General features: G+C 34.7%; 2 protein-coding genes across 6 annotated transcripts; one reads left to right on the top strand and one right to left on the bottom strand.

The window, feature by feature from the left end:
* The first annotated feature begins 1,248 nt into the window (after nt 1-1,248).
* On the top strand, nt 1,249-7,681 carry LOC111009276 (protein NLP4). 5 transcript variants are annotated; one of them, XM_088119585.1, is made up of 8 exons: nt 1,249-1,962; nt 2,266-2,282; nt 2,379-2,453; nt 2,576-2,989; nt 3,356-4,371; nt 4,784-4,831; nt 4,998-6,027; nt 6,275-7,681. In XM_088119585.1, the coding sequence occupies exons 5-8, from the start codon at nt 3,499-3,501 to the stop codon at nt 7,162-7,164; spliced, it is 2,841 nt and encodes a 946-aa protein (XP_087975711.1). In that variant the 5' UTR covers nt 1,249-1,962; nt 2,266-2,282; nt 2,379-2,453; nt 2,576-2,989; nt 3,356-3,498; the 3' UTR covers nt 7,165-7,681. The 5 variants fall into 5 exon arrangements, with proteins under 5 accessions (XP_087975711.1, XP_087975710.1, XP_087975713.1 ...); XM_088119584.1 differs by having other exon boundaries at nt 1,249-2,062; nt 2,173-2,282; XM_088119587.1 differs by lacking the exon at nt 2,266-2,282.
* A 1,244-nt stretch (nt 7,682-8,925) lies between these two features.
* Nucleotides 8,926-24,473, bottom strand: LOC111004988 (uncharacterized). Its single transcript, XM_022276329.2, has 39 exons — nt 24,285-24,473; nt 23,548-23,621; nt 23,258-23,357; nt 22,963-23,070; nt 22,410-22,526; nt 21,521-21,671; nt 21,062-21,309; nt 20,781-20,969; nt 20,243-20,319; nt 20,043-20,160; nt 19,549-19,632; nt 19,290-19,385; nt 19,027-19,128; nt 18,787-18,855; nt 18,519-18,614; nt 18,318-18,425; nt 17,341-17,454; nt 17,058-17,141; nt 16,774-16,902; nt 15,808-16,006; nt 15,558-15,698; nt 15,406-15,449; nt 14,420-14,503; nt 14,260-14,328; nt 14,047-14,123; nt 12,784-12,853; nt 12,386-12,535; nt 11,994-12,059; nt 11,696-11,840; nt 11,514-11,578; nt 11,345-11,410; nt 11,014-11,107; nt 10,528-10,564; nt 10,373-10,430; nt 10,143-10,253; nt 9,756-9,823; nt 9,558-9,624; nt 9,409-9,477; nt 8,926-9,282 (listed from the first exon to the last, which is right to left on the bottom strand). The coding sequence occupies exons 1-39, from the start codon at nt 24,327-24,329 to the stop codon at nt 9,199-9,201; spliced, it is 3,873 nt and encodes a 1,290-aa protein (XP_022132021.1). The 5' UTR covers nt 24,330-24,473; the 3' UTR covers nt 8,926-9,198.
* Nucleotides 24,474-27,852: the final 3,379 nt, after the last annotated feature.

The raw sequence follows: 27,852 nt of genomic DNA, 5'->3' as shown, positions 1-27,852 counted from the left end.
TACCATATTCTTAAATGCAATTTTGGGTGAGCGCGCAAGTTCTCTTGACGTGCAAATTACCACAAACTTAGCTTTATTACTTTATATAATTAAATAATCAAATACATTATAATTTTCTTTTTCTTTTTCTAAAAATACTTCTCTTTGATTTGATGATATGTCAATGAGCTTATTATTATTATTATTATTATTATTTGGCTACGTTTATTATTAGTGGTTGGTTGGAATGGGACCAACCAATTTTTCCTTGTCCCAAAACTCAGCCCTTGTAGTTGTATAAATCTAAGGTCTTAAAGAAACTTTTCCATTTTAAAAGCCTAAAGTATCTCTACTGTTATTTGATTTTGATGGTAGCTTTATTAGGTCACGTTTTTTTTTTTTTGGTTTTTAAATATGTGATATAAGATAGTTGAAGAGTTGATATACTGAAGTTTGAATGAGGTGAAAGTTAAAAAAATCAAGAGGACTTTGAGTCCAAAGAAAATAAGAACTAAATCGATGATAAAAAGATTGTTTCATGTACTTTAATTATTTAGAGGTTGGAACCACCATACAATACATTTTTCTTCCTTAAAAATAAAGAAACAGGAACCTTACCAAACGAGCCCTTAAGTTTTAACTTCATTTTTATTAATATTCAAAATTTAAAACCAAGTCACAAATTTCATCTCTATCATTTGAGGTTATTTTCAATTTGATTAATACAGATAAAAAAAAAAAAGTCTTGAGCGGATCTTTTTTGGTGAAACCCTATAAATATAGATTATTTTTCTCCTTCTAGAAAAAAACTTATTTCTTCTTATTTCTTACTAAATCCTAAATCTTAGTTGCATTCTTTTTTTTACCACAGATGTAAGGTACGTGGATTTGAACCTGCAATCTTAAGAGAAGGTCTAAATATCATTTACCGTCAAGTTCATGTTGTCAATCCTAATGACATAGTTAACTCAATAGAAAACATCAACTCATTATCACATGCCAATTCACTTTCAATATGATACCGATTTGTAAGAAGCAACCATACAAATCATAAAAACTAATTAAAATCATTTACACTATACAAAACCAAATTATAATCAAGGCGAAAATATAGGACCATGGCCCACCCTCTAGAAATAGAGGCTACTATTTTCTGAAGCTTCCCCCAATAGGTAGTTTTTGTTGTACCTTTGTACCTTTTCCAATATGTAATGTAAGCTGTAAGGACCAGAAAAAAAAAAAGAAAAAAAGAAAAAAAAAACGGCTTTCATTTAAGGAAGGTGACATCAGGCCAGTATTTTCTGTGGAAGCAAATGAACTTCAAATCTTCCTGTGTTTCAGTGTATAGGAATTCAAACGGGACTCTGCAAAGTCCATGTGAATTTACGGTTTTACCCTTGGTCGTTTCAAAATTCTGTTGTTGTGTTCTGTTTCTGGTCAAGAATGAGAGGCCTTGGAGCCACTTAACCCCACAAACATCCAACATTATCATGTCCACCACCACCTCTTTTTTATGATTATGACATTTCTTATTTTCCTAATTAAAAATACCCTCAAAATATCAAAAACCATCATCATTCAAACATTGGATCTCAGCCATAAATGCTATGATGTCAAAAACTATGATGATTTAATGAATTTATCAGCTTTAAAAAGTGTTTAATAAGCTATTTGTAATTTTGAACTCATTTGACACAATGGTAAAAGCTAAGAGATCGAATTTACGATTTAAATTGTTTATCTGGGTAAACAGCTAGAGAATCATAGCCTCGATATTTGTGTTGAAATTTATGGTTTTAGAACAGAGATCCATTGAAGGCCTGAATTTTTGGTTAGATTTGAGATAAAATGTGGAAATTCATAAGGGAAAGTGGAAATACAAACATGGGCCAGTGATCTGAATACGATGGAGGGTTATAATTAGGAATATAAGAACGAATTAGCTCGTGTCAGCGGCTGTAGAGAAACCCACATGGAGCAGAGGTCAGAACAAGTTTGAACTGAATTTTATAATGCAAATGGGGTGATGAGCTCATCTTTTGATGAAGTTTCTTTAGATTTCTTTATGGCGAATTTTTTAATGGTGGGTGTGGCTGACGTCTGAATCTCAATCTTATTAATATCATATTAAACAAAAGGCAAATGCCTTAATAATGTTGTGTGTTTAGTAAAAATTTGTTCTTAATTCCTTAGTGGGAAGTCCATTGGATGCAGCGTATGCGTATGCACTCAGTTTTCCGCACATGCCAGTAAATTAACTTTAATTTTCCGTTTCATCTCTTTCAGGGCCTTGAGAATTGCAGGTTTGTTGCACAAAACTAGCGATTGGGTCATCGTCTTTTAAAATTCTTTTCCTTTTCTCAAACTGTTCTATTAAAAATTCTGCCCATCTTCTGCAGTTCGTCGAAGTTCCAATTTCTCTCTTGTGGTGGATAATCCGAAGAATCTGAAGTGGGGGGAGCCTGCAAATGCTCGTAATTAGTTTATTGTTTTTCATCCCCTGATTTGAAAGATTCTGATTCTGATGGATACTTTTGTATTTAATAATTCTGCTTACCCAAATAAATTAATCATGGTAAGCATTCGGCATTCGCAGATTGAATTGTTTAATCTCAAAGGGGGGAAAACCAATCGTATTTTTACCCCCCACATCACATCAGCCTCTATGGGAGTGTTCAAGTTGACTTTACAGCGAGAATTCCAAAGGCGGACGCAAGGGGCTGTGGGGTCGTGCTCGAACTTCGACGGGGAGAATCTTCAGCATAGGAATCGTACTGAATAAAGGAGTTACAACAAGGAGAGAGGCTGAACCTTGCGTTGCGATTGCTTCCGGTTGAGGCTGCAAAAGAAACTTCAGCGGTGGCACAAGCTTTTGAGAAGATCGTTCTGCAAAACTCTGTCGTGTTCATGTTCATGTTCATGTTCCTGTTCTTCTTCTTCTTCGTGGGCATTTCAGGAACAGTGCAGAAATAAATACCCACTTGGGAATCTGCTGGAATCTTTATAATTCGTGAGTTACACTTTTATTATTTTCTTTCCTTCCTCTATTGTATTGTAGTCTCCTTCTTTCTTCTGCGTTTTGGGATTTTTATTTTCAGACCAGACTCAGACTGCTTCCGGCAGTGTTGTGTTTGGTTGTCTTGTCTGACTATCGGTGGGAGGATCAGTGCAACTTTGACAGATATGATTCTGAAACGAAACTACTGTTTCATGATTGTATTTTAATCCTACTCTCTTTTGTGTTTTAGCTTTTTGACTGTGGGTTGCTTTGTGTTTGAAGAAAGTCTCCTTCGGTGGCTAACTTGTTCTCTGAACCTGCCTTATTTCATATTTCATATTCAATATATTGAATATGTTTCATTGTTGTTTTCAACAGGTTGGTTCTTCTTCTTCCTTAGATGGGCTGGAATTTCTTCTTCCGGATTTGTATCTGATATTGGATTGGTTTAGACTATATTTGATTCAGTACTACGAGGTCTTACGGAGCTTGGGATTTTCTGGGGATTCTTTTTCTTTTTTATGGATGATAGTATGTTATCTCCAGCTACAATGTTGGAAGCTCCAGCTGATACTGCCATGGATTTGGACTATATGGATGGGCTGCTTTTGGATGGTTGCTGGTTAGAGACAGCAGATGGTACGGAGTTTCTTCATCATAGTCCCTCAAGTTTTGGTGTCAACTTAGACCCTTTAATTGGATGGCCTGCTATAGAGATAAATGGGGATTTCAACATGGGCCAGATTACGCGGAGTAATCAAGAAGAACCAAGGAAGATCTCGACCGATGAGACGTTTTTGGGTCGGGAAAATATTGATGGAGGGCAGGAGGGATGCTCTGGTCGATCAGAAAACAATGCTTTAGAAGGTTCTGAATCGTGCAGAAGACTGTGGATAGGACCTGGGGAGCATCTTGGTTCTGGATCTTCTGTGATGGAGAGACTAATCAGGGCGGTCGGGTATATCAAAGATTTCGTAAGAGACAAAGATGTTCTTGTACAAGTATGGGTGCCTATAAATAGAGGGGGAAGAAGTTTTCTCATCACAAATGACCTCCCATTCACTCAGAATTCCAGCTGCACAAGACTTGCAAAATACCGGGACATCTCTGTGAAATATGAATTCACAGCTGATGAGGATTCTAAAAAAGCTTTGGGATTGCCTGGTCGGGTGTTCTCAAGAAAGGTTCCCGAGTGGACTCCGGACGTTCAATTCTTCAGAAGCGACGAATATCCGAGAGTCAATCATGCTTATGAGCATGATGTACGTGGAACTATAGCACTTCCTATTTTTGAACAAGGCGGCAGGAATTGTTTAGGGGTCATTGAAGTTGTCATGGTTACCCGTCAGATAAAATATGGTTCAGAACTCGAAAATGTTTGCAAAGCCCTTGAGGTCAGTCTCTTTCGTATTTTCTGCTTCTTTTTTGGTTACACTTGCCTCATGGTTTGAGTTTGTCAGAATTGCATATCATTAGTTTTGAGCACCATACCTGTAAAAACCAACTTAATATCTCATGAACTCACAAACTTACAGGAAGTGTTATTTCCTCTGTCAATGCTTGAATTTCGTTTATGTGAATTTCGTTTCCTTGACACTGAAGAAGAATTGGGTCTTAGAGATAACACCTGGCAGAAGTTCGAATCGTAGCATCTAGAAGCCAAACATTGAAGCCAACTTCCGGTCTATAATTACTATACGTGCTTTAAGATCGATGTTTATGTGTAGTACTTGCGGAAGCTTAAGATGTTTAATTCATGAATTCTTTCTTTCTGATTGGAATTTGGATAAAATTATTTGACTGCAGGCAGTAAAACTTAGGAGCTCTGATGTTATTGGGCACCCCAACAAACAGGTGATTGAATGAATTTCAGTCGACACAGTTGAATTATGCAACTATTTTCCTACTGTTCTTTTGAACATCATACTCTCTTGAGATTTTTGTTTCCTCTCAAAATGAAGAATAAAGTTGCTGCTTTTTTTTTTCCGCTTAAAAGTTATATGTATATCCTCTCTATCAGCAGGTATTTAACAGGTCCAATGAAGCTGTACTATTACAGATTGAAGACACTTTGAAATCTGCTTGTGAAACGCATGGATTGCCTTTGGCACAAACTTGGGCACCATGTATCCAACAAGCTATGGAGGGTTGCAGGCATTCTGATGAGAACTACATTTGTTGTGTTTCTACGGTAGACCGGGCTTGCTATGTGGCCGATCCATGTATTCGGGAATTCCACGAGGCATGCTCTGAGCATCATTTGCTAAGAGGCGAAGGCATTGTTGGGATGGCATTTAAATCTAACGAGCCGTGTTTCTCAAGTGATATTACATCCTTTTGTAACACAGAATATCCTCTCTCTCACCATGCCAAGTTGTTTGGATTACATGCTGCAGTCGCAATACGCCTCCGTAGTATGCATATTAGTAAAGCCGACTTTGTTCTAGAGTTCTTCCTGCCTGTAAATTGTAGAGATCCTGAAAAGCAGAGAATGTTGCTTACTTCATTGTCCACAATTATACAAAGATCTTGCCAGAGCTTGCGGCTTGTTACAGATGAGGAGTGTAGGGAGGAAAAAATGCAACAATCTTGCAGAAGTTTACATCTTGTTACCGATGTTAAGCTTGGGGAGGAAAGCAATTCGCCATTCAGAGATGCAGGTGTCAGTGCAAATGGGCGATTGGGCATGCAGGAAATGTCCAAGGTACAACATCATCAGTTAGAAATGAGTCATCCAACAAATTCATTGATAACTTCTTCTGTTCAAAACATCCAACAATGTGGTGGTTCTGTCTCATTATTCCATGAGGGTAAAACCACGGAAGGCTTAAGTTCCTCCGGTTATCAGCATCACGAATTAAGCTACGACCTGAATGGAGTTGTTGAGGACAGTGAAGAGTGCACAACCATGACTAATGGTAGCTTTTCTGATATGGTTATCGGAAGAACAGGCGAGAGAAGGCGAACCAAGGTGGACAAAACTATCACCTTACAAGTTCTTCGACAATATTTCGCGGGAAGCTTAAAAGATGCTGCAAAGAGCATTGGAGGTACCATAACATTAGTGCTATCTGAATTTCCTTGCTGTCTGCTCTGATTAAGTTCTAGTGCAAATAATACGGATTTTTTCCCCTTCAAACATGTTTCTTAAGGAAAACAGAAACAGAAAACAGAAAACATTTGAAGTCAAGTGTACAGTCTGCTATAAGTGCAAATTACATTCCATCATTTTGACAGATAGTTGTGAACTTGTTACATTCTTACTGTTCATCCTAACCGATTTTCTTTCCATTTCAGTTTGTCCAACAACTTTGAAGAGGATATGTCGACAACATGGAATTAAACGTTGGCCTTCTCGAAAGATAAAAAAGGTCGGTCACTCGTTGCAGAAACTCCAACTCGTTATTGACTCGGTGGAAGGTGCGTCGGGTGCTTTTCAAATTGGCTCCTTGTATACCAACTTCCAGGAGTTGGCCTCTCCAAATCTATCAGGTTCAGGCACACTTCTAAGTGCAAAGATGGGAGACTGCGTGAAAACATCAAGCAATCAGAATGAAGTTGGGATGAACAACCTTCAAGCTGCAGCATCAAAATCTCCATCCTCTTCGTGCAGCCAGAGCTCGAGTTCGAGCCAGTGCTTTTCTAGTCGGAGCCTTCAAAATCCTCCCCATTGGAACGATGTTGGTAGTGAAGATCAAATGGGTGGAGAGAATCCTTGTGATGGAGAGCTAAAGAGGGTCAAAAGTGAAGTAGAGCTACATGTCTCAACTATGGAAGGACCCAACGTTCCAAGAAGATCCCAAAGCTGCAAATCTCTCTGCAAACATCCTGCCACTGAATGTCTAATACACTCAGCAAAAGAAGGCGAACGAAAAGCTGAAGCAAACGAAGTTCAGAGAGTAAAAGTCAGCTACGGGGAAGAGAAATACCGGTTTCGAGTGCATAACGGTTGGGGATACGAAGAGTTACTTAATGAAATCGCAAGACGGTTTAGCATCAGTGACATGAGTATATTTGATCTCAAGTACTTAGATGATGAATCTGAATGGGTGTTATTAACAAGTGATACAGATCTGCAGGAGTGTTTTCATGTTTACAAATCGTCTCGGATGCAAACAATAAAACTTTCGCTTCAGGTGTCTCGTTGCCATAAGAAAAACTATGTCGCCAGCAGTGGCTTCTCATGAACTTGCAATGGCCACACTCCATTGCAAGAAACTATGGAGGAGCCACAAATGCTTTTGATTTCCCCATTCCAAAAAGGACTCAATTTTTTTTAAAGTCTTGGTTTAGATTTCAGGTGGGAAGCCATAAGAGCATGCAAAAATGTTTTCTCAATTTGAAGACAAGAAAGAAAGTCCACTCAACACAACTCTTGGAGGCATTTTCTTGCCTGTTTAAGAAGCAAGCAAAGCCAAGCCTGTGTCCTTTGGGGTTGCATGCTACCTCAGATATGTAAATTAGTTCTCTCTCTCTCTCTCCTCTTTTTCTCTCTCTTAGCAATTTAAAAATAGCTTTTATTTTGGTTTTTTTTTTTTTTTTGACTTTTGGGTTTTGTATGTAAATTTGACTTGTTGAGGGTGACATAATTGTGGCTGAGCTGGGAAAGACTTTTCTGAAGGAACAAATATTTTATATGCTCTGACGTCAACATCTCTGTTGGCAACAGAATCATCAATTATTAATTATTAATTATTGCTTATAGTTTTTGGCCTTTTTAAATTCAATGGAAATCATTCGTTTGAAAATTGGGATTCAAAGCAATCAGTTCATAAGTATGGTGGAATGGGTAGCAGAGCAGCTAAGCCTCCGATTTTATTCCTCTCTCAAGAATCTCGATATTCTCTCTATTTTTATTATTAAAAAATGTGAATTGTTTTTCTATATTCTTCTAGGTCATTAGAGCCCAAAAGTAATCTTTTTAAGTTTTTATCCAAAAAAACACTTATAATATTTTAGTAAAACGTGTTTAATAAATATTTTATTAATATGATATTTTGTTTAAGACTCTTAAAAATGTTTTTCAAGTGTATCTTATTCAAGCGTTTAAGTTAAATATACTCAATTGCTTTTACAATAAGCATTTTAACTTTAATTTTTTTAGGTAATATTTTTACGTTACTTTTGAACCTGATTAATTAGGGGAAGAAGCATTCTCAAACATAGCTTTAATTTTGTTTTTGGGTTCTTTTTTAAGGAAATCTTGATTGCTCCATTAATGTTTGTATCTGATTCCTATTAATGTTTTACACAAAAATATATTCTCTATAGAAGGAATAAAATGGTAAGCAAATATAATAATCGATTATATCCACGGTTTGTCTTGCAGCAATTTAATGTTATTAGGCAGATTTATTCCCTTTTTTTTTTTTTTGAAACAAATGCAGATTTATTCCTTGTCCCACCAGAATAAATTTATCCTATTTTGACTACAATTTTTCAACAAATATTGATAATAATTTCATTATACGAATAGATCAAAAAATGAATTTTGAATATTTTGAAACTGACGCAAGCTAAAATGGTCTTTTAATATAGAAAACACGTTTGTTTTTAATCATTTGTTCCCATTGATAATTATGTCCCATTATGATTATAAATAAAGTAACAGAATCCCCTTTCATCAAATTAATTAATAAACTTTGTATATTAGACCAAATCATAGAAATGAATTTATAATTCTCCTTAACCTTCGAGTTTGTTTATTATTTATTATTATTTTTAATAAACTTAACCAGCTCAGTAGATAAGTTAGTTCAAACCCCCACAACTGTTTTAACTTAAAATATATATATATATATATATATATATATTTTGGGAAAAAAAAGAGACTTGTTTTAAGTAAACTTTATCCTAAAAAATGAAAACTATTTTCAAAACCATTGACCAACACCCTTTTTCACTTCCAAAAAATGTATTCATGCTCAACTGCGTTGGATTTGCAAGAATTACAAGAAGAATATTCATTCATTTCACATGATAATTAACGATATCAGAATTGTCTGATACAACAGTCATATTAAATGTCATTTTCCGAACACAAGGAAACAGACCTTGGACAAACTACAAATAAAATAACTAACACTACCTGGTAATTGGTATGCCAATTTCACTTTACAAGTTAGAAGCTACTATACTATATATCTTCTCTTCTTATTAGCGTTTAAGCATGCATGCCAATGAATGCGCCAAATCTTCAAAAGCCTAAACGGACCCATACATCATCGAGACGAAGTAGAAGGGCGATTGTCTTGTTGCTCGATGAACACGCATCTTGATGGTGGACCGAACATGCTCAACACAACCTGCAAACGCATGATGGTTTCACTAACTCATAACAAAGTTGATTTACACAAAGCAGAATCACGAGAATTCAAAATTATAACCCATGATAGTTCAACCAGAGTAAAAAATTCAATGTAGACACTCACCGGCAAGAATATGAGGCCATGCAAAAATCCAAGAAGTACTAATGCCAAGTACATTTTGAAATAATAAACCTGCAGAACAAAGAGTGAAGCTATTATAGACTTGGCGTACGGATTAATTAAATTGAAGTTCAGAGACGTGAAATTGATACCACGAAAACTTCAGTCCTAGAGAAGCAAAGTACAAGGACCCCGACTAGCTTTGTTAGTGTGATTCCACTGCAAACACCAGTATAAATGTGAGCAAATTGGAAAATAAATTTGACAAAAAAGGTAGTAACTAGGCATGGTTAATTTTCCAATATTTCATATCTAAGCATAGGTCCAATATATGAGAAGGAAGAAGGCACCTAAGAACAGATGCTCCCATTGTACTAAGAGCCTCCTTCATGCGTTGGTCTTTATCCCCACTGCTTACCTGTGAAAACAAACACAGAGACTATAGCGATAGAAGTGTAGAACAAAATTACAAAAGCAAGTCAATAAATGTTTCCAAGATTGTAGGTTGTTCTTTGTGGCAATGGGATGATAATTATGGCTCTAGTCACTATTTTAGGTTTAGCAAGTGATGTAAAGCGTCCTGTAATTAGAACATCATTTCCAATACTTATCGCTGAATTATGGATTTTATTTCCCAATTAAAGGAAATTTCCTATGAAAAGATTGTAACTATGCCCGAATTCAGTTAGAATAGAGCAATGAAAAGAAGAAATCATGCAACAAAGAATGATACTGACCGAGAAAGCATGTGTCAAATGAACACAAAATTCAACAGCAATTCCCACAGACATGACAAGATTGACAACAGAGATTGCGTTCAGTTGGATATGCAAAATTGCCATCACGCCCTGCGAAGTATGATCTTGTCAGCAGGGGGTAAGATTATGATTTATATTAAAAGAATTAAATTAACTCCACTGGTCTATATCACAAGCGTTCCAGAGATACTTAGGAATAAAGGAAATACCAAGAGATCCACAACAATCATTGCCAACACCAATAAAATGATAGCCGAGGTCCATAAGCTAAAACAAAAGAATCAATCACGAGAAAGTCTTGTTAGCATATTTGACGAAGAGAACAACATCTGTCTACTACAATGACAGAAACATCATTACTAACCTGCATGTGATGATTAGACACACAATAAATACTGCACCTGAAAAACAGTCAAAAAAATAAAATCAATACTTTTCAGAACCACCAAGACGCCTTTCATATCTTTATAGGGAACGAGAACTGCCCTTACAAGGTCTTCAAATGAAAAGAAGAGAAAAGAAAGAATGAGGGAAAAGAAAGATCTACTTAATGGGGATCTCTGGACAGAGAAATCACGCCACATCTTTCATATTTTTGAAGCTGCTCTGATTTTTTTCCCCTTTAATTTATAATTGGAATTTGGAATCATGTAATCTTTCCAAGAATGGATAACTTGTCCTCTATATATATTAGGACACGATCTTCTAAGCTTATTTCCCGTTAAAAAAGCAGAAGCACATAGAATTAGCTATCATAATCATGGAAGACGAAGTTGTATAACATGAAGTGCATGGTAGCCTTTTACACTACATATTAGACAATGCACGTGAAATGTCCTTAATCACTGACCTATAGCGATGGCAAGATTGATCAATGCTGTTCTCCATATGTTGAGGTATTGCTCAAAAAACATGTAAAATACAGAATATGGAAAAACCTCAATCTGCAAATGACGAAAAGGGTCAGTTCAAGATCTAGTCATTGCTACAAAAGCAGAAGTCAGAATTAATGGGGGTTGGGTGTGGGGGGGGGGGGGGGGGGGGGGGTGGCGCCGCGGCAGGAGTTAGCCACTCTCCTAGTCAATCAAATGGTGAAACCGAGACACAGGTATGATCATGATTAGCTTAAAATAACATTATATTAAAGACAATAAAACACGAGCTGTAATTGAAAATTTTACCTTCAAAGAATCAGAAACCCTCGAACTCAATTCTTGAGCAGCCCTCATCGAATTAATATAGTCAACCTGATAATTTTACAATTTAAGTAATTTACAGAAATCACAAAAGATTTCATATTGTATGCTTTCAATACAACCATTTTAATTCCAATTATAGACTATGCCGCACCTGCTTATTCAGGGGAGTATGATACGTTCTAAAAGAAGATGCTTGAATAACACCATTTTCATAGCCTGGTGAAAAGAGAAGCAAACAAAAATGTTATTTAATTTAAGTTGGTACGAAAGGTCCTTTCTGGTTTGACATATTATTATCAAATAATGCAACAAAAGAAAATCAATCTTGTAGACCTTTCAGTTCAACACTACTAGTGTATGCCCCATGACCTCCTTTCGCACAGTCAGCAGAAGGTAGAGCACTGAGGAACCATGGCAATTTGTCCTTAAATTGTGCTGTAGATGGTCTACCATCATGCAGATCTGAGTGAAGAAAGCACTGTATAACACACCAAATTGTTAGTGCTTGCGAATTCTAAGATGAGAATTAGGACCCACGACTCAGGATTGACTCCTAATTTATCAAAATACTGCAAAGCAATCAGGCATCAATTTATTTGTCATCTGCCATCAAATTTAAGGGAGTCATTACCGTTGTACAATCTTTACACACTCCGTTCAGGCCACAAGAACCAACATTTGAAGCACAGCAAGGAGGCTGAAAAAAATTAAATTCAGTAAACCTAAGGAGATAAAGTACAGGTCATAGAATATACTAACAATTCCCTAAATAACCGACCAAGTGTTTGTCAGTAATATAACTTATAAATGGTAAAACTACCAAAAAGTAAAACATAAACAAGAACATTAGTTACAAGTAAATTGAACTTTAAAGGACAAGCCATTGCATTAGAAGGAATAGAAATGAAGATAAAATCAAATATAGAAGATCAAACTAACTGTCGAAAGAACCATATTCTGTCCGTGCAATAAATATTTCAAGTATGATGCTATTTCACAAGTATTTCGAAGGAACCAAAGGACCTGATCATCAGGGGGGCAATAGCTCCCATTCGTGAACTTCCGACAGCATCCAAATGCTTCTGGAGATACCCACACAAGATAATCATCAAGCCATGAAGCAGCCGGTTTAGCAATGTAACTTGACTCTGGTATTAACGAAGCTTTTGCAATCTACAAGAAAATAAAAAAGAACAAACCAAAAAATCCTTGGATTAAAAAATAACGTGATCTAAGCCATGCTAGAGCAGAAAGAATGTTATTCTTTTACACGTCCTTGGTATTTAAAGATAACGGCAATAAACGTTGCACAAAGCAGACAATGTTGGAGAAGACTTGGACCAGAATCAAGAATATTGAAAAAAACGTTACTGTTAAATAATATATTTTCCTGTGGAAAAAAATAAGGAAGATAGATATACCTCATTTAGAAGAGAGTCTGAATCACATTGGCTGATGGAGCATAATTGGTTTGTCTGTCTTGATTCTGAGCTGAGCAGAGTATCGACATAGAAAAAAAAAATTAAAAAACATGAGTGATGGAATGGATAAGACTAAAGATGTCCAATGTTTTAAAAGGCTAAAGGGCTCGAGGTCTTTCCTCCTGAAGAGGCGGGATGTAGGTCTCGAGGTGATATGAGACGTGCCTCAATTTTTAATTAAAAAAGCCAAACAAATCCTAAATTTGTGTGAGCAAGTATGGCTAACATTATAGTTATATAAAATTATAAAAAAATCACCCAATTAATTGTCACTTAAATAAAAATTCTAAAAGGATACCCTTAACATCACTACTATTATCATTCATAAGATTGACTTATTCTATAAATTTTTGTCAGCCTAGATAGTAAAAATAGTAATAGATTGAATTGTTACATCTCATGTATTAGAATTTCATACACAAAGAAACCTTTATATTTTTTAAGAATCGAACAAATTAATAATATTCTTCTAATCATTACACGAAACATAAAGAATAGCCTCTACCTCTTATGGTCCAAATGAGAAGACTAAAAGTTAGAGTCTTGACTCGAGGCAAGCCTTAAGATGTAAGCTTCAAAAACCCGTTTAAAACATTGAAGATGTCTATGACCTAAGAGCCGACAACTCATTTTCTTAACCCCAAAAAAAAAAAAAAAAAAATTCCCCTATAGAAATAATCTATCCTTAATACTCCTACTCTGTATCACAAAGGTTTTCAATATTGCCAATTACTATTGTAAGGAGCCTATATAGTACATATATTATGGGCTTATCATAAAATGGTAAAGATACTTCTGAACGTTGGTAGTGTTTATCAAAAGTTAAAAGGATCCTTCGGGAACATTTAGTGGAAGCATACCTTTAGTAACTGAAATTATATAAATAACTTTATGAACGTTTATTTACTTTCGCATACAATAAAATGGCATGAATAAACTTTATTAAAAATCCCTTGAAGATATAATCTTCATCATAAAGTTCTATGCCTGGTAATTTTTAATTTCCTTGGTAAATACCCATATTCTTGCAGCACTTAACCTACTAAATACTTGAAAATTGTAGAACCCACACTATAAACCAATATAGAGAGCCATATAAATCCATAAAAAACAACACGAGAGCAATATTTGGTCCCAACTCAAATGTTATAGACTAACCATAAAAGATGCCAGATTACTAGATAGAGTGTGTAATTCTCGTACCTGTAGTTGTAATTCTTTACAACGAAATATACTGGTGGACCTATTCTGAGATGTTCTGAAATATTATTGAAGTACCCCTACAGAAAAAGTAGAAAGCAGCATTAACAAGCCAGACAGAAAAATCATGAAATAAGTGGTTTTGGGGTGAAAAAAGGAATTAGAGGCATCCCTTGAAAGTTGAAAATATATAATGAAACAAATAAAAATAAAAACCTGAAGATAAGAATCTTTGGGCAGGACAATCTTTTGTTCCAAACCAGGTTCAATTCTGGTACATAATGCCTGTGAAGTTTAAAATAATGGAAACTTAACATCATATAGAACAAGCATGGTCAGGAAAACTGATAACCTGACATGAGATGGCAGAACTCACAATGCTTGCCAATGTGAACCCAACAAATATGGATATGACAACAATTTTGACTCCCCAAATGCTAAGTGCAGGTGCATGGATCTCCTGGATAGACAAAACAACATGGGGCATGAAATGGAAAATAGCCCAACATTAGGAAAAGATAAATGCTTCAGAATAAACTGAGAGTGTAAGAGAAAGATACCAATGAGAAGCTTGGACATTTACATCAATGAAATTATAACATAACTTATGAAACATAAAGCCATCTATGATAGGTTTGGAGTATGATTGGAACGAATGAGTGGGAATGCAAATGACACCTAATATCTTGTTCGCTAATAATAAAATAACTCTTAAATAAAGAACAAAATAAGTGGAATTGCCTTAGCGCCAAAGCAGAAATCAAGTTTACATTAGTGTATGACCACAAGGAAGAGAGAATATGAATGGTAAAAAAACACTGAAACCCACATACAATTGAAAATGATATGGTTTTTTAATTCACTCCAAACATTAGTAATGTTCTTTGATTTGAGTGTCGACCTCAGGAGTCGGCAATAATAGCTAGACGCCTTTAATTGAATTCGGACTATGAAAATATGCTTCCTCAATTATTATACCCAAACTTCACATTTTACATTTTACATTTTACCCAACTTCACCCAATTTCAGTTTCTAGCCCTGCCATTGATAAAAAGAACCCAGTAAACAACACCTTGAGGATGACAAGAAAAACTCAAATGTTACACATCCGTCAAAATACCTATCTAAAATGATATAATCCCAACTTCATTTTTTCTTCTAAATACTAGTTCTCTTAGACACAAGTGGAATCCCCCGTGATCAAAAGTTTAACTGGTAGAAGATAACAAATGCAGCATATTTCTTAAGGGTACAAATTTACATGGTGTTGGTCTATAACATTCAAGTTAGTATACTATAGTGGCGGATTGATCTTTTTTTTCCAAGAAACAAGAAAAGTTATAATACAACAAGAAAGTTACCTTCATGTATTGAGCTAACAAGCCAGGACTCCTCTGACTGGTGCCTGTATAATATTCAACATGACAATGCATCACCGCGTTAAAGTGCAATAAATTTGAAGAATTTTTTTTTTTTTAAAAGAACAAGATATGAAAGATATGTAAGATACTACCTTTATCATTGCCAGCATATCCTGAGCTTTTAACACATGGGAAACAGTCAACTCTCTTATCTTCGGCCCTTAAAAAATCAAATACTATGAGAGCAACAAAAGCAGTAACTTGCAGCAGGAAGTCCAGCAGAACAGCCAATGCTGTATAAGAAAGTGAAAATTGTGGTTGGAAAACTGTCTATCTCGATTAAAAATTTAAAAATACATCTCATACATCCTTGAGAGATTTGCAGTGAGTAAATAGTCAAACCTGCAAACATGGAGAAGACACGGCATGCTGGCATAGGAATAAAACTTCCAACTGCAAATGCAAGAACCTCAGAAAAACTTGCTAGTGTTATGGATGGTCCAACTTCTACAAGTGCATTGCTGATTCGTCCTTCTAAAGGCAATTCCACTGACTGCCGTTTAACAGCATGTACCAATATACACATATTATCCACCCCGACCTGGTATTTGGAAGAAATAAGTTATTAAAAATGAAATGGAAAAAGGACTTGAAGAAAGAGTGCACCAATCGTCACAATTTTGACGACATATACAGGAAGAATGCTAACCATCAAGATTTAAAAATATGTTGATATTAAACAACTATTCAGCCTGCAGCCTGCAATGACTATACTTTTCAAAGAAGATATAGATCTTATACAAGGCAATAATAGTCTATCATTTTAACAAGAGATTGATCCAGCTTATTCATGGGAAACAAAATTGTGACAAAATAAAACATATTTGGATATATAGTAGATTCGCTGTATGACATTTTCTGAAGCACAAAATTTTAAATTCTGAAATATTTGCTAATAGCATCTGAACGAGCTGACATGTAATGTGACAATCTCATTTTCTGCTGAACCTACATCTTCTAAGGTACAAAGTTTCAACAAGGTTTTGGTAATACAAGAAACAACCCACTTCATTTATCAGTGCTCAAGTAACAGAAAAAAAAAATTATGAAGCAACGGAAGTATAATCCTGGCAAATTTTATAGAAGTATTGACCAGATTGTCCACTGAGCACATAAAAAAACACACAAAAGTTGGAGAGTCTGCACATCATTTTGATAGTTAAAAGTTAACAAAGCAAGATTGAACTGATATTATCATCTGTGCATGGAGTCCAACCATGGTGAGTAAACCATCCAGGACAAGAATATCAGCGTCAAATTATTACCAGGAGTGCCATGCAGAATAAAGCAGATGAAGATAGAACTTACTGCTAAGACAAGGAAAGGAATAACTTCCATAATAATTAGAGTAGATTTAACTCCAATTGCGCTGAAAAAACCTACTGATCCAAGAACAGACAACATGACAAGCACAACTCCGGAGAGACCAAGTAATACCTAATCAAAGAAGAGAATCATAAGCTGAAGACACTCCAACGGTTGGAAAGAATCATCTTTAAATTAGAGAAGAATCTGACTAAAGAGAAAAGGAAAATTAAAAATCAATGGCCAAAATAGAATTAAGTAAAGTTATAGGAGTACACATTACTTACCTTTGATGAAACGTAAAAAGTAGATAAATGTGGTCTATCACCCAAAGTAAGAGATATGTAAGCAAACATCACAAGATAGCTTATCTGCAGTTTGATAAGGTAAACAAATTGAATTGGCAATTAGGAATAAAAAATGGGAAGGATGTGAAATAACTTTCACACTATCAATAAAAATTTTACTATATTGAAAATAGCAGGAGAAAAACTAATGTAAATCATAAACGACACAAAAATGATAATTTAACCGTATAACACAAAATATTATCTGCAAAAAAGAACTAACCAAGATTGTGATGACATCTGCAGTACTCTCTCTTTTTAATTCTTCTTCAATGGAGCTTTCCGAAGAAAAAGAAAGCGCCAAATTTTGAGATTGCACCATTGTCAATAACTCGTCCTATCACAAAAGTAGATTAATATCGAGAAACTCCATTCACTCCTAGATGAAGGACAGACACCATAGCATTAAAATCAAATTATAAACAAATGAAAGGGAAAGCTAATACAGAATACAAACACCTAAAGTCTGGGATTATGAAGTCTAGGATTGAGATACGTAAGAAAAGCATGAGAGCTCAAAGCCTACATGAGATTGAGATTCATAGGCCGAGAATGTAAATGGAGTTTTTTTTATGGGGTGAAACTTGTACGAATTTATTTGTAATTTTTTTTTATAATTACTAAAGCAATAATTTCGTAAATTATAATATATTAAACATTTTTCTTTTCTTAAGAAATCAGTATATAATATGCTAATAAATTAAAAAAAAAAAGATTTATGTATTCCTAAAAAAATTTGTTTAATCTATTACTTTATAATTACATTACTTATTTTCATTTCTATTATCTAAAATATTATCGTATTATTTATTTAAAATACTTAAGTATGAATAATCTTTTAAAAATATGTTATTGGTTATTTATTTAACAAAATATTTCATGGTGATTGAATAAAGGAAAACCGAATGCCAAAGATTACAAAATTCACTCATCCCAAACCCAGTATGGGCTTGAGAAGCCTAGGATTATAAAACACCCAAATCTCAACTCCAAACACCACCTTAAGAACAAAGAATTAAGAAAGGTAAATAATGATTGTTTCTGAAGTAATAATTCTACGACCAACTAAACTTCAAAACATGGCAATATTACACTCATGAAAGTCGTAAACAATGAATTCACGTGAAGGTAAAGTATAATAAAAGTACACAATTCAAAGAGGGCAAAAATCACTGCACAGAATCAGAATAAGAGAGAAACCTTAGCCAACTGAATGAAGGCTTTTTCCCAAGCCACAGCTCGACCAGATTCATTCCCTTCTTTATTGACAGCATTGTTCACTGGATATGTTATTATGAACGCAGAAGCCTGTCTTGAAAAACTAATGTTAAGATAACTACGGAGATTAATTTGTTCAAATCGGATCACCAACTAACAAGCAATCAAGTATGATAAGATTACTTCTGAATAATTGTTCCCAGCGTATCCCCCTAATGCGGTGCTTGGATCAAGAGGAGCTTTAAATGCACTTCTGCAGCTGTCTGCAGAGGAATAATGCTGAAATACAAAAAGACATACACGAAAATAATAGATTGTCAAATGTGCCGATAGGAGAAGAACAAAATAATTCTCGAATCGTTCTATTACAATAAGTTACATAAGGCTCGTGGATTTAAATTATCTACCATCTAACAATCAAAAGCATACGAAAAAATGGAACATATAATACCTCAAAGCAATATTCAAGATGTTGGACTCCTCCATAGTTATCAAAATTTTCCGGATTCATCTGGAAATACTGTCAAATGGAGTGGATAATTCAGTACTTAAGATTAAAATTGCTCTATCACCTAACACCAGAAGATTGATGATCCAGTAAAAGTATATTTTTTTTTTTCAATTAAATATTTCAGTGGACATGCATTTATTTTCATAAGACAAGATCAGACTAGCAAACAAGAATATCCACCTGCAGTACACTCTGGGTGGCACAATCCTGATCCAGTGGCTTTAGGCAAATGTCACTTAGAGATATACTTGAACCAGAATAATTAGCTCGAATACCATCTATCTGTAAAAATTGACACGTGGAGTAGAAATTCTGAGAATGACACCATCATATCTAAATAATACATTTAAATGGGGAGTAATATAGTCTAATCTCATAATATAGAAACCAATAATAAAAGAAATATGGCGTCAGAAGCTGTTGTTATTCTAGCCACAAAATACCTTCTTTTGTATGTCAAACAGTAACTTAATATTGTTATCATTCAAAATACTTGGCGGCTTTCCATGCACGGTATCTGGAATTGTGGCTAATATAATCTATAAAAGAAATATGGCGTCAGAAGCTGTCTGAAATCAATAATAAAAGATAGAATCCTTTAACACAGCTTCACAAAAAGGTATAACAATCAAATTTTATCTTCTAGAATAGTAACTATCATGCTTTTAGTAGTTTGCAAAATTGCTAAACAAAAGTTTCTACCTGTTCAATCCTATAAAAAGGGGCTAGATGTGTATCAAAAAATTCTTTCTCTTGGGATGCTTTGCTTCCTCGTCCCACCCATAGCTGAAATAAAATACAGAAATCAGCAAAGGCCAACAACTGATATTTGACTAGAGGTATAAATTAATTTATACAAGGAATGATTTGGGAATGGTTATAATTCAGAAGCTTTCATGAAAACTATTGTAAACAACGATAACATGTTTTACTACAAAAGGCAACTAGAAATTTTATTGACTGCATTATATAAGAAAAAGGTTTTAAGTTTACTGAATGTTTCTCAGACTCTGAATTGTATCAGGACCGTTATAAGCGATTAAGGGGAAAGTGTTATATATATATATATATATATATATATATATATATATATTGTTAAGTAGCACTTAACAATATATTGTTAAGTAGCACTTCAACTGATTGAAACAGGACTTTTCTGTGTCTTTCATTTGAAGCTGATATCAACCATATTATACCTTCTCAGGCCTTGTCTCCACTTTGAAACGAATAAGACCAAAACACAGAAGCAGAACAACAGCGAGGGATGAAACCAATACCAACGTTGGATTTCTAGCCACCCATGTCCCATATTTCCTGAGAAGACACGTGAACAAAAGTAATAAAAAATGTTATTTTACATCTGAACTTGTAAAGTAGTATTGACGTTTAGGGTTACCTGTAAAAATTTGACATATATCTCTGAACAACAGAAAGCTGAATCCTACTTCTGATTTGAGGAGCATCTTCAAGCATCTGAAGGATATGAACAGTTGCACAAAAACAAACAATAACAAATTTAGAGAACTAAATTGAAAATCATGATTAATGTAAATATTAAACTTCAAAGAGCTGGTAGAGATCAGAGGCAAACAACGACAGCAGCAGCTAGGAGCTTGCACGACCAATGATTATTTAACAAAATCGCAGTAAGTATAAAGTATTAGCAAAGTAATTCCTAATAGTTGGCCAATGAATCAGTATAACTCGCAGCATCAACAATTAATAGTATCAACTAAATAGCATAAACAGAATGCTTTGAGAGGAGACTTGTGAAGCATAATCAACATTTAATTTAATAGCAACATACTACCGACATATTATAGAAGACATCATAACAAAAGAGCAGGAGGATTAATAGCAAATTAATTTAAGATAGTTCATGAAGTTAACTAAAGATATCATTACAAAAATATCTAATTTGAACTAGTCTGAACCTGCATCGGCAAACTTTCATCCTTTTTCCTAGTAGCAGAATGAAGATTGCTCCCATCCATGATATTTGGCATTGTATTAGTCCCAGAAGAAGGGCTCTTTCTAGTTTTGCGATAAAACAAGCTCCATCCAAGAAAAGCAGAGACAATTATAATGTACAGGATACACAGAGTGAAGTCGGCACATTTGACCTATAGTAGTCAGAAAAATAAATCTTCAAATACAATACGCAAAACTAGCACGCACAAGAACAAGCAAGGCAATTCATGAGATATTTTCCCACCTTAAGAGAACCAACTCTTACTGAACAAGAACTTTTTTTATGGAAAACAGGGGTTGCAGTACTACTGCAGACTTTTGCTGAAGGGCAATCACCACAGGAACATCCCAGTGAAGTATCTCCACAAGAATAAGTAGATACATTCATATGCTTCATTCCAGATGATACAGGCACAGTAGATGGAAATCCGATGGCATATGGTGAGCCAGGCATGCTGAGGGCAGCTCGTTTACCAATAAAAGCAAACCACTCTGCGGAGAATTATACAAATATTCATATTTTAGAGGGAAGAGATAACACGATAATATACTAGCCTTTTCTTCCTCTTTTAAATTGGTAAGAGATGGATGAAAAAAAAAACTAGAGGCAGTTATTAACCCAACTAGCACATACATGAGTGAACTGTATGGCCCGAGTATTGACTATGCACATACATGCATGAGAAAAAGAGAAGTTGCTAACCTTTAAAATTTTGAGCACCAGCGCCAATAAACTGTATGGCTCGAGTGTTCATCGTACCAAATTTTACATCTTTGCAGGACTCAAATAGCCCTTCACCAAAAGCATCAGCTACATAATAATCAATGCCATCAACTGTAAAGCTGTTATTAACCTAAAAAGAGACACAAGTCATTAAAATTTAATATGGTCTTCTACCAGCTCAATATATGCAGAGGTCTAACATTCAGCCAAAACTACAATAAAGGAGAAAATCATAAAGCAGCCCGGGTTAGGGAAGAACACGCAAAGGAGATGCAACAAATATGCCTCGTGATTCCATATAGGCATTTTTATTTGAGCTGTCACTTGTCCAATCAAAATTGAACTTACTTGCATACAAGCTCTAATCTCAAGTAACTGAGTAAGAACAATCAGTTAATAATATTGATAAGTAGACTGCCAGGAAGAAGGGGGAAAAAACTGAGATTTGCTAGCATGCACGCTCAGATCTCTGGTAAGAAAGATCACCTGATAATTTACTTTAAACTAGACTGGAATATTGAGTTAACAATTCTATAATACGAGAAACAAAAATGCCACGAATCATTGGTTATATCAGAAAAAGAGTAAACTACATTATAACCTTGCTCTTAGATATCCTTATTTTAACCAAACATCTGCGTGAAACTGATTGTTAAGTGGGTGCTTTTGTGACCTCCTATTCGTCTTAAGAAAAGAAGTGAAAGATTCTATGGGAAGAGCAAGCCTAATATCAGCCTCCTAGCGGGTTCATCTTTGCTTAGAAGTCATCGCAAACAAAGAACACAAATGGATGAGTTTCTAAACAAATACCATTTAATAAGTAAATTAAATTACTATGTAAGATATTATAAGAAGAAAATGTTCTAACCTTTAAAACAGAAGTTACATTGATGAATAAGCTCTGATTCGGAGAACAGGTAAGTTCACAGAACAGGTTCAAAAAGTTTCTTAAGCATGCTGGACAACCTACAAGAAATGGAATAGCCTGCATAAAATACATAAGTAGCATATTATGGGCCAAAAAATGAAGTAATTTCACCAAAAGATGATACGAGAAAGCAGAAACTTAAAGTTCCTTTAACATTACAAAATTCGATTCATTGCCATTCAGGTAACAAACAAAAAAAAAAGGCACAGTATAAAAAAAAAAATCAAAAGGCTCAGTCTTGTTCCATGCTGGAGAATTAAAGTAATATCCAGAAAAGGGATGTACAGTGCGTATTTGCCATTCAAAAATACAGGGGCAGGCATCATAATATTTTACATGCATTGTAATCAAGAAGCAACATATATTGGTTTTAGAAGAAAAATGATAATCAAACGTCTCACGATTCATAATCCGAACTGCTATTAGTGTGCAAATATTAGCTCTGAAATTATGAACGGCAGTACTGATAATACGAGCCAGTTAAAGATCTTACCTGCATAACTTGTGATCGTAGGGTGTCAAATTGTTCTTCTGTGCAACAAACGTTGCCAGAAATAGTTGGACATAGACTTTGAATCTTTGATGATAGAAGATCGTCTGGCTGGGAACACAATAATTTGTGATCATTAAGAAAAACTGAGCGAGCAAAAGGAATGTTAAAATTTTTATGGAACCAAAAAAGCAGACCAGATATCCTGCATGTTTAATTTTACCACCGTAATCTAGATAAAATTGCCACCATTATTAAAATATCGATAGTTCGAAAAAACAGGAAATCAAAAGTGTACCTGCACAGATGGGACACCAGTAGGACAGTTCAGCACTTTACCATCGGCTCGTTTTCCACAGATACCATACATTGCGCAATATCCTTCAGAATGTTTTTCCCTTCAAAGCGGAAATATCATGCCTTATTTAGAAATGTATCGTATACGCCAAAATAAATAATGCACTAAGATTCCAGCAACCTTATTGGCAGCAATAAAAACTTCCACAAGATAGAGAATGATATATGTGTAGCCGAAAAATAACTATTCTGATGAAACGCAAAATGCTCCATCATAAATAGACTGCATACCCTGATGTGCCATTCGATGATAACAGTAACCGTGAATTCGACCTCTCCGCATACACTTGGACAAAATATAGAACCTGCACATGTTTCGACTTTTAGTAGGAAATCAACGTCAGCGCTCGTTTCTCTGATTCTCACACTCATGTGAAAAAAAAATGGCGAATACCAGAAGAAAAGCATTAGTTAAGGGTAGGTAAGACGCTAGACAGCTTTGGCTCTGATTTTAAATGAACCGACACATGATTGCAGATTACTGTTTTTCGCAAGTTCACGAGGAGAAGAGAACAAAGAAGCAAAGCCTCCAATAATTCTGGTCATTGAGTCTTAAACCACTCAATATGCTAAGTTGCTAACTAAACGTTCGGTTAAACGTTTTTTGATACGCTAAGCAACCTTGCAGAACTGTAACGCAACGCAGATATGTAATTCATAGCCAGCTCGTTCGATTTCCTCGTGTTCTTTTTCCAAATAAGGAAAGACAAAACAAGGCAGAGTCAGAGAGAGAAACAAGCTACAGAATCAGTAGACATCGCAGTTCTTGACGATTCATAGTTTCCCTTTCGCAACATTTTTTCAGCAAGCAAGCACGGAAACACAGCATGAGGAAGAGAAACTACAGAGGAGAATTCGCCCAATCCTCGTGTTCGGATAGCGACGGCGAGAGCAAGCAATAGAAAATAAAACCGGAAGAAAACAGAAGAAATTCAAGAACCAAAACATTACAGCCGCAGAGTTCTTGCCTGTAGGAGATAGATTGAGGCGAGAAACCCTAGACGACGACTCATTATGGCGTAGATCAGTGGATGAGTCCTGCACGAAGAAGGAAGCGCAGTTGTAGTTGAAGAAGCGTAGAACCGCCAGAGAGTGAAAGCGGGAATGAAAAGCGAGCCACAGAAGTTGAGTGAGAGTCAAAACGGCCATATTTATAGTTACTGAGACTGAGAAGCTCTATTGTTGGCGCTGGCAGTTCGCGGTTTACGAGAGAGGGGCAAAATAAAATCGGCGTAGGAAATGAAAGATTGGAGTTATTTACGTTAATACCACTGCTTTCGGTTTGATTGTTGTGCGGGCCCATATGACAATGATTTGTGCGTTTCATAATTTGTGGCAGGTCCGAGGGCGTTTCGGTAAATGCGTTTTATAGATTAAACGGCCACGAATCCTTCATAAAACGACAGAAGTCAGAGGCCGAAGCTGGCCAGAGTGGCGTTTAGTACGCAGATTTTGCGGATTACCGTGGTATACCCGTATGACGTGCACCTTCCAAATTCACCATAAATAATTAATGACATGTAAAACTTCTTTTAATATTATACTTTATAAACTTTTTATTTCCTTTATAAAAAGTAAATTAAAAAAATACTTTAACAAGATAAATTATATATAAGTTTGTTTTTAAAAAATAATAATATATAAGTTGAACTATATTCATGTCAATAGGATAAGAGTAACTTAGTACAATAGAAAATGTTGAGGATGTGACCTTTTTATTGCAATAAATGTGGGGTACGAGCATTTGAACTTCCAACTTCAAAAGAATTAGTAGATGTCATTTATTGTTGAGCTATACTTGCATTAGAAAGTTGACATTGAGGTTGATTGTTTAAACTTTTTTCTTAGGTTGAAAGTCTTAAGCTATTATTAAATGATTAAATCAAATTACCAATAAACTCAAAAGCTTAAGTTAATAAGCTATGGTAAGTAGGATCATTTATAGGAAACTTAACCGCTATAATTTTTAACGGTAAAGTAATAAAAATTCCAAAATTATATATTCTTAATTCTACAATTAATACGTTTGGTTTATTACACCAATAAAATTAATGCTGTTGACTTTTCCATATGACAGTAGGGAAACATTGTTGTACTAGGAAATAAAAAACAAATAGTTGCCACCTTAAAAACAAAAACAATAAAAAATTGCAAAATTAACATAATAAATTAAGAGTTTTTTTCTTTTTAAAGAGCACATTACTGCACAAGGGGTGAGAGTTATTACAGACGCTCTTGAGAATCATATTTTCAAATGCAAAAACACTTTTCTAAATGTTATTTTGGGAGAAAAAGAAAAAAAAAAAGAAAAGAAAAGGACCCCACCCCCATGAAAACATTTAGGCACTTCTTAAAAATTTCCAAAAAAAAAAAGGACCTTTCAAGTTTCAACATGATGCTAAATACCATAGAGATGATGAGCATTTATTAGCCAAAAGCATTTATAGGAAATTGAGTCCATAATTTATTAAATTCATCAATAACCTTAACATCACATTGTGCCATTGATTTATATATTCTTGAGTAAATATCGGTCTTCGGATTTAGTGGGAAAATAGGAAAAGTGGGTGAGAACTGGGAGATGTAATTAAATTAGATGGCCCGGAAATTCGAAAACCCCAACCACCGCACTTTCACGCCAAGAAATTTCTCAAATTCTCATCCACATTAGAAAGTGGATTAATCACCAAACCAAACAAAAATAAAACCCACTAGCCTCCGTGATGGGAACTTAATCTGATCAAAATCATGCTTGGCTGCCCATTTTTTTCTCTTCTAAAATTAGTTTCAAATGATGCCAAGAAAACAGATAGTTTCCAATATTTCCAGTTTCCACTTTGAAATTAATCTAACTAGCTACTCAAACCGCAATGATTCAAAAGAGAAGGGAGATTTGTGGTGTGGGAATGCAATGGAGTTAATAGGGAAGAGTAATCGAGAGGTTGGGAAGATGAGGCCTGAGGGGTGGGTGGAAGTAATGATGATGGTGAGGAATCCAAGTGGGTCCGAAAAGAGAGGTGTTTTATTTCCAGAAGCCAAAGGCATTAGCCACATTCCAACCACAGGCACCACTGGCTGAGGCTGAGGCTGATGACATAGGTGGGAATGCCAAAGAGAGCCTTTTGGGCCTTTGGGGACTTTTCACAAACAGATGGTGAGCCATTTGTCGTCATCATTGCCACTCATTTGAGGCTATCATCGCCATCGGCGCCACGCCTCGATCATGCAAAACATAAATTAAAGGGAATTGGCATCTCAATCACATGTCACATGCCCTCTCTCCCGGCAAAATGTCCTAAACTATGATCGAATAATTATTTATAATTTATAACACAAAACAGAGTAATAGTATAAATTTTGTAGTAGAGTAGCTATCGGCTTGCTCTGCTTTTTGGTTTGCGATTTCCAATCCCACATGCGTGGTCACACGCCGCTGCCAGTCGGAGTTATGTACGGCAAAATCTTTTTTTTTTTTTTTTTAAATCTCTGGTTGTGGGGCTCCGCTCCGATCTGAGATTATTAAGAATTGGATTAGGGCAAGCCGGAGAGTTTTCCTTATCATGAAAGCTCGGGATTTGAGTGATTGGGAAAGGGAATAAAGTCACCTAATTCCCTACCTAGGATGCTTCAATTAGGGATGCAAAAAAAGAAATTAACATGTAAGGGAGAAGCATAATATTGATTTTTTAGAAACTAATTGATTATTAAAATATTGATAACTTATTAATTTTTTAAAATTTTATGTTTTTTCATTTTTGTTGGTAAATATTTAATGTTGATAAGCAGAATATTGGTGCGTGAATGAGCTAAGTATTTTTCTTTAATAAATAAAAAAATATTTGAATTTAAAAAAACATTTAGTAATTTATACTTGTTTTTTATTCGTTATTTTTAATTAATATATATATATATATATATATATATTTGATAATTATTTTATGTTCTTAAATTTCAAATTATAAAAATTAAATTTTCAAATTGAATATTGCAATTTTTTATGTTATACTTATTTTTTTAATATTTACTATGCATTTATAAGTCAATAATGATAAAATAATATTTCTATTTATATTTTGAAAAAAAAAAGAAAACGGAAATGAGAACAATAAATTTGATTTTGTTGTTTTCAAAATTTATACACAATTTAAAGATAGGGTATTTATAAATCAATAATAATAAAATAGTACTTATCGAAAAAAAATTTGAAAACGGAAACCAGAACAATAAATTTGATTTTGTTGTTTTCAAAATTTCTACCCAATTTAAAAGTAATTTCTTAAAGATGAGAAACGTAAGATAATAACTGTTTTTCAAAATGAACCTCTAATTATAAGGTTTCCAACAGACAAATTATACTAATTCAATAGGAGTTGAGAGATTTTTTTATAGTTCTATTTGTTTATATATATTTTTATAAAGATTTTTTATAGTTCTATTTGTTTATATATATTTTTATAAATAAGGTTGAATATATAGAATAAAGTAATATATGAACTAATCACACTAGTTTGTATTTAAATAATAATAATAATAATT

The sequence above is a fragment of the Momordica charantia genome, assembly GCF_013281855.1.
Source record: "Momordica charantia cultivar OHB3-1 chromosome 11 unlocalized genomic scaffold, Mcharantia_2.0 BLBB01000011.1, whole genome shotgun sequence".
NCBI classification, from domain to species: domain Eukaryota; kingdom Viridiplantae; phylum Streptophyta; class Magnoliopsida; order Cucurbitales; family Cucurbitaceae; genus Momordica; species Momordica charantia.
This window is presented reverse-complemented; position numbering and strand designations above follow the sequence as displayed.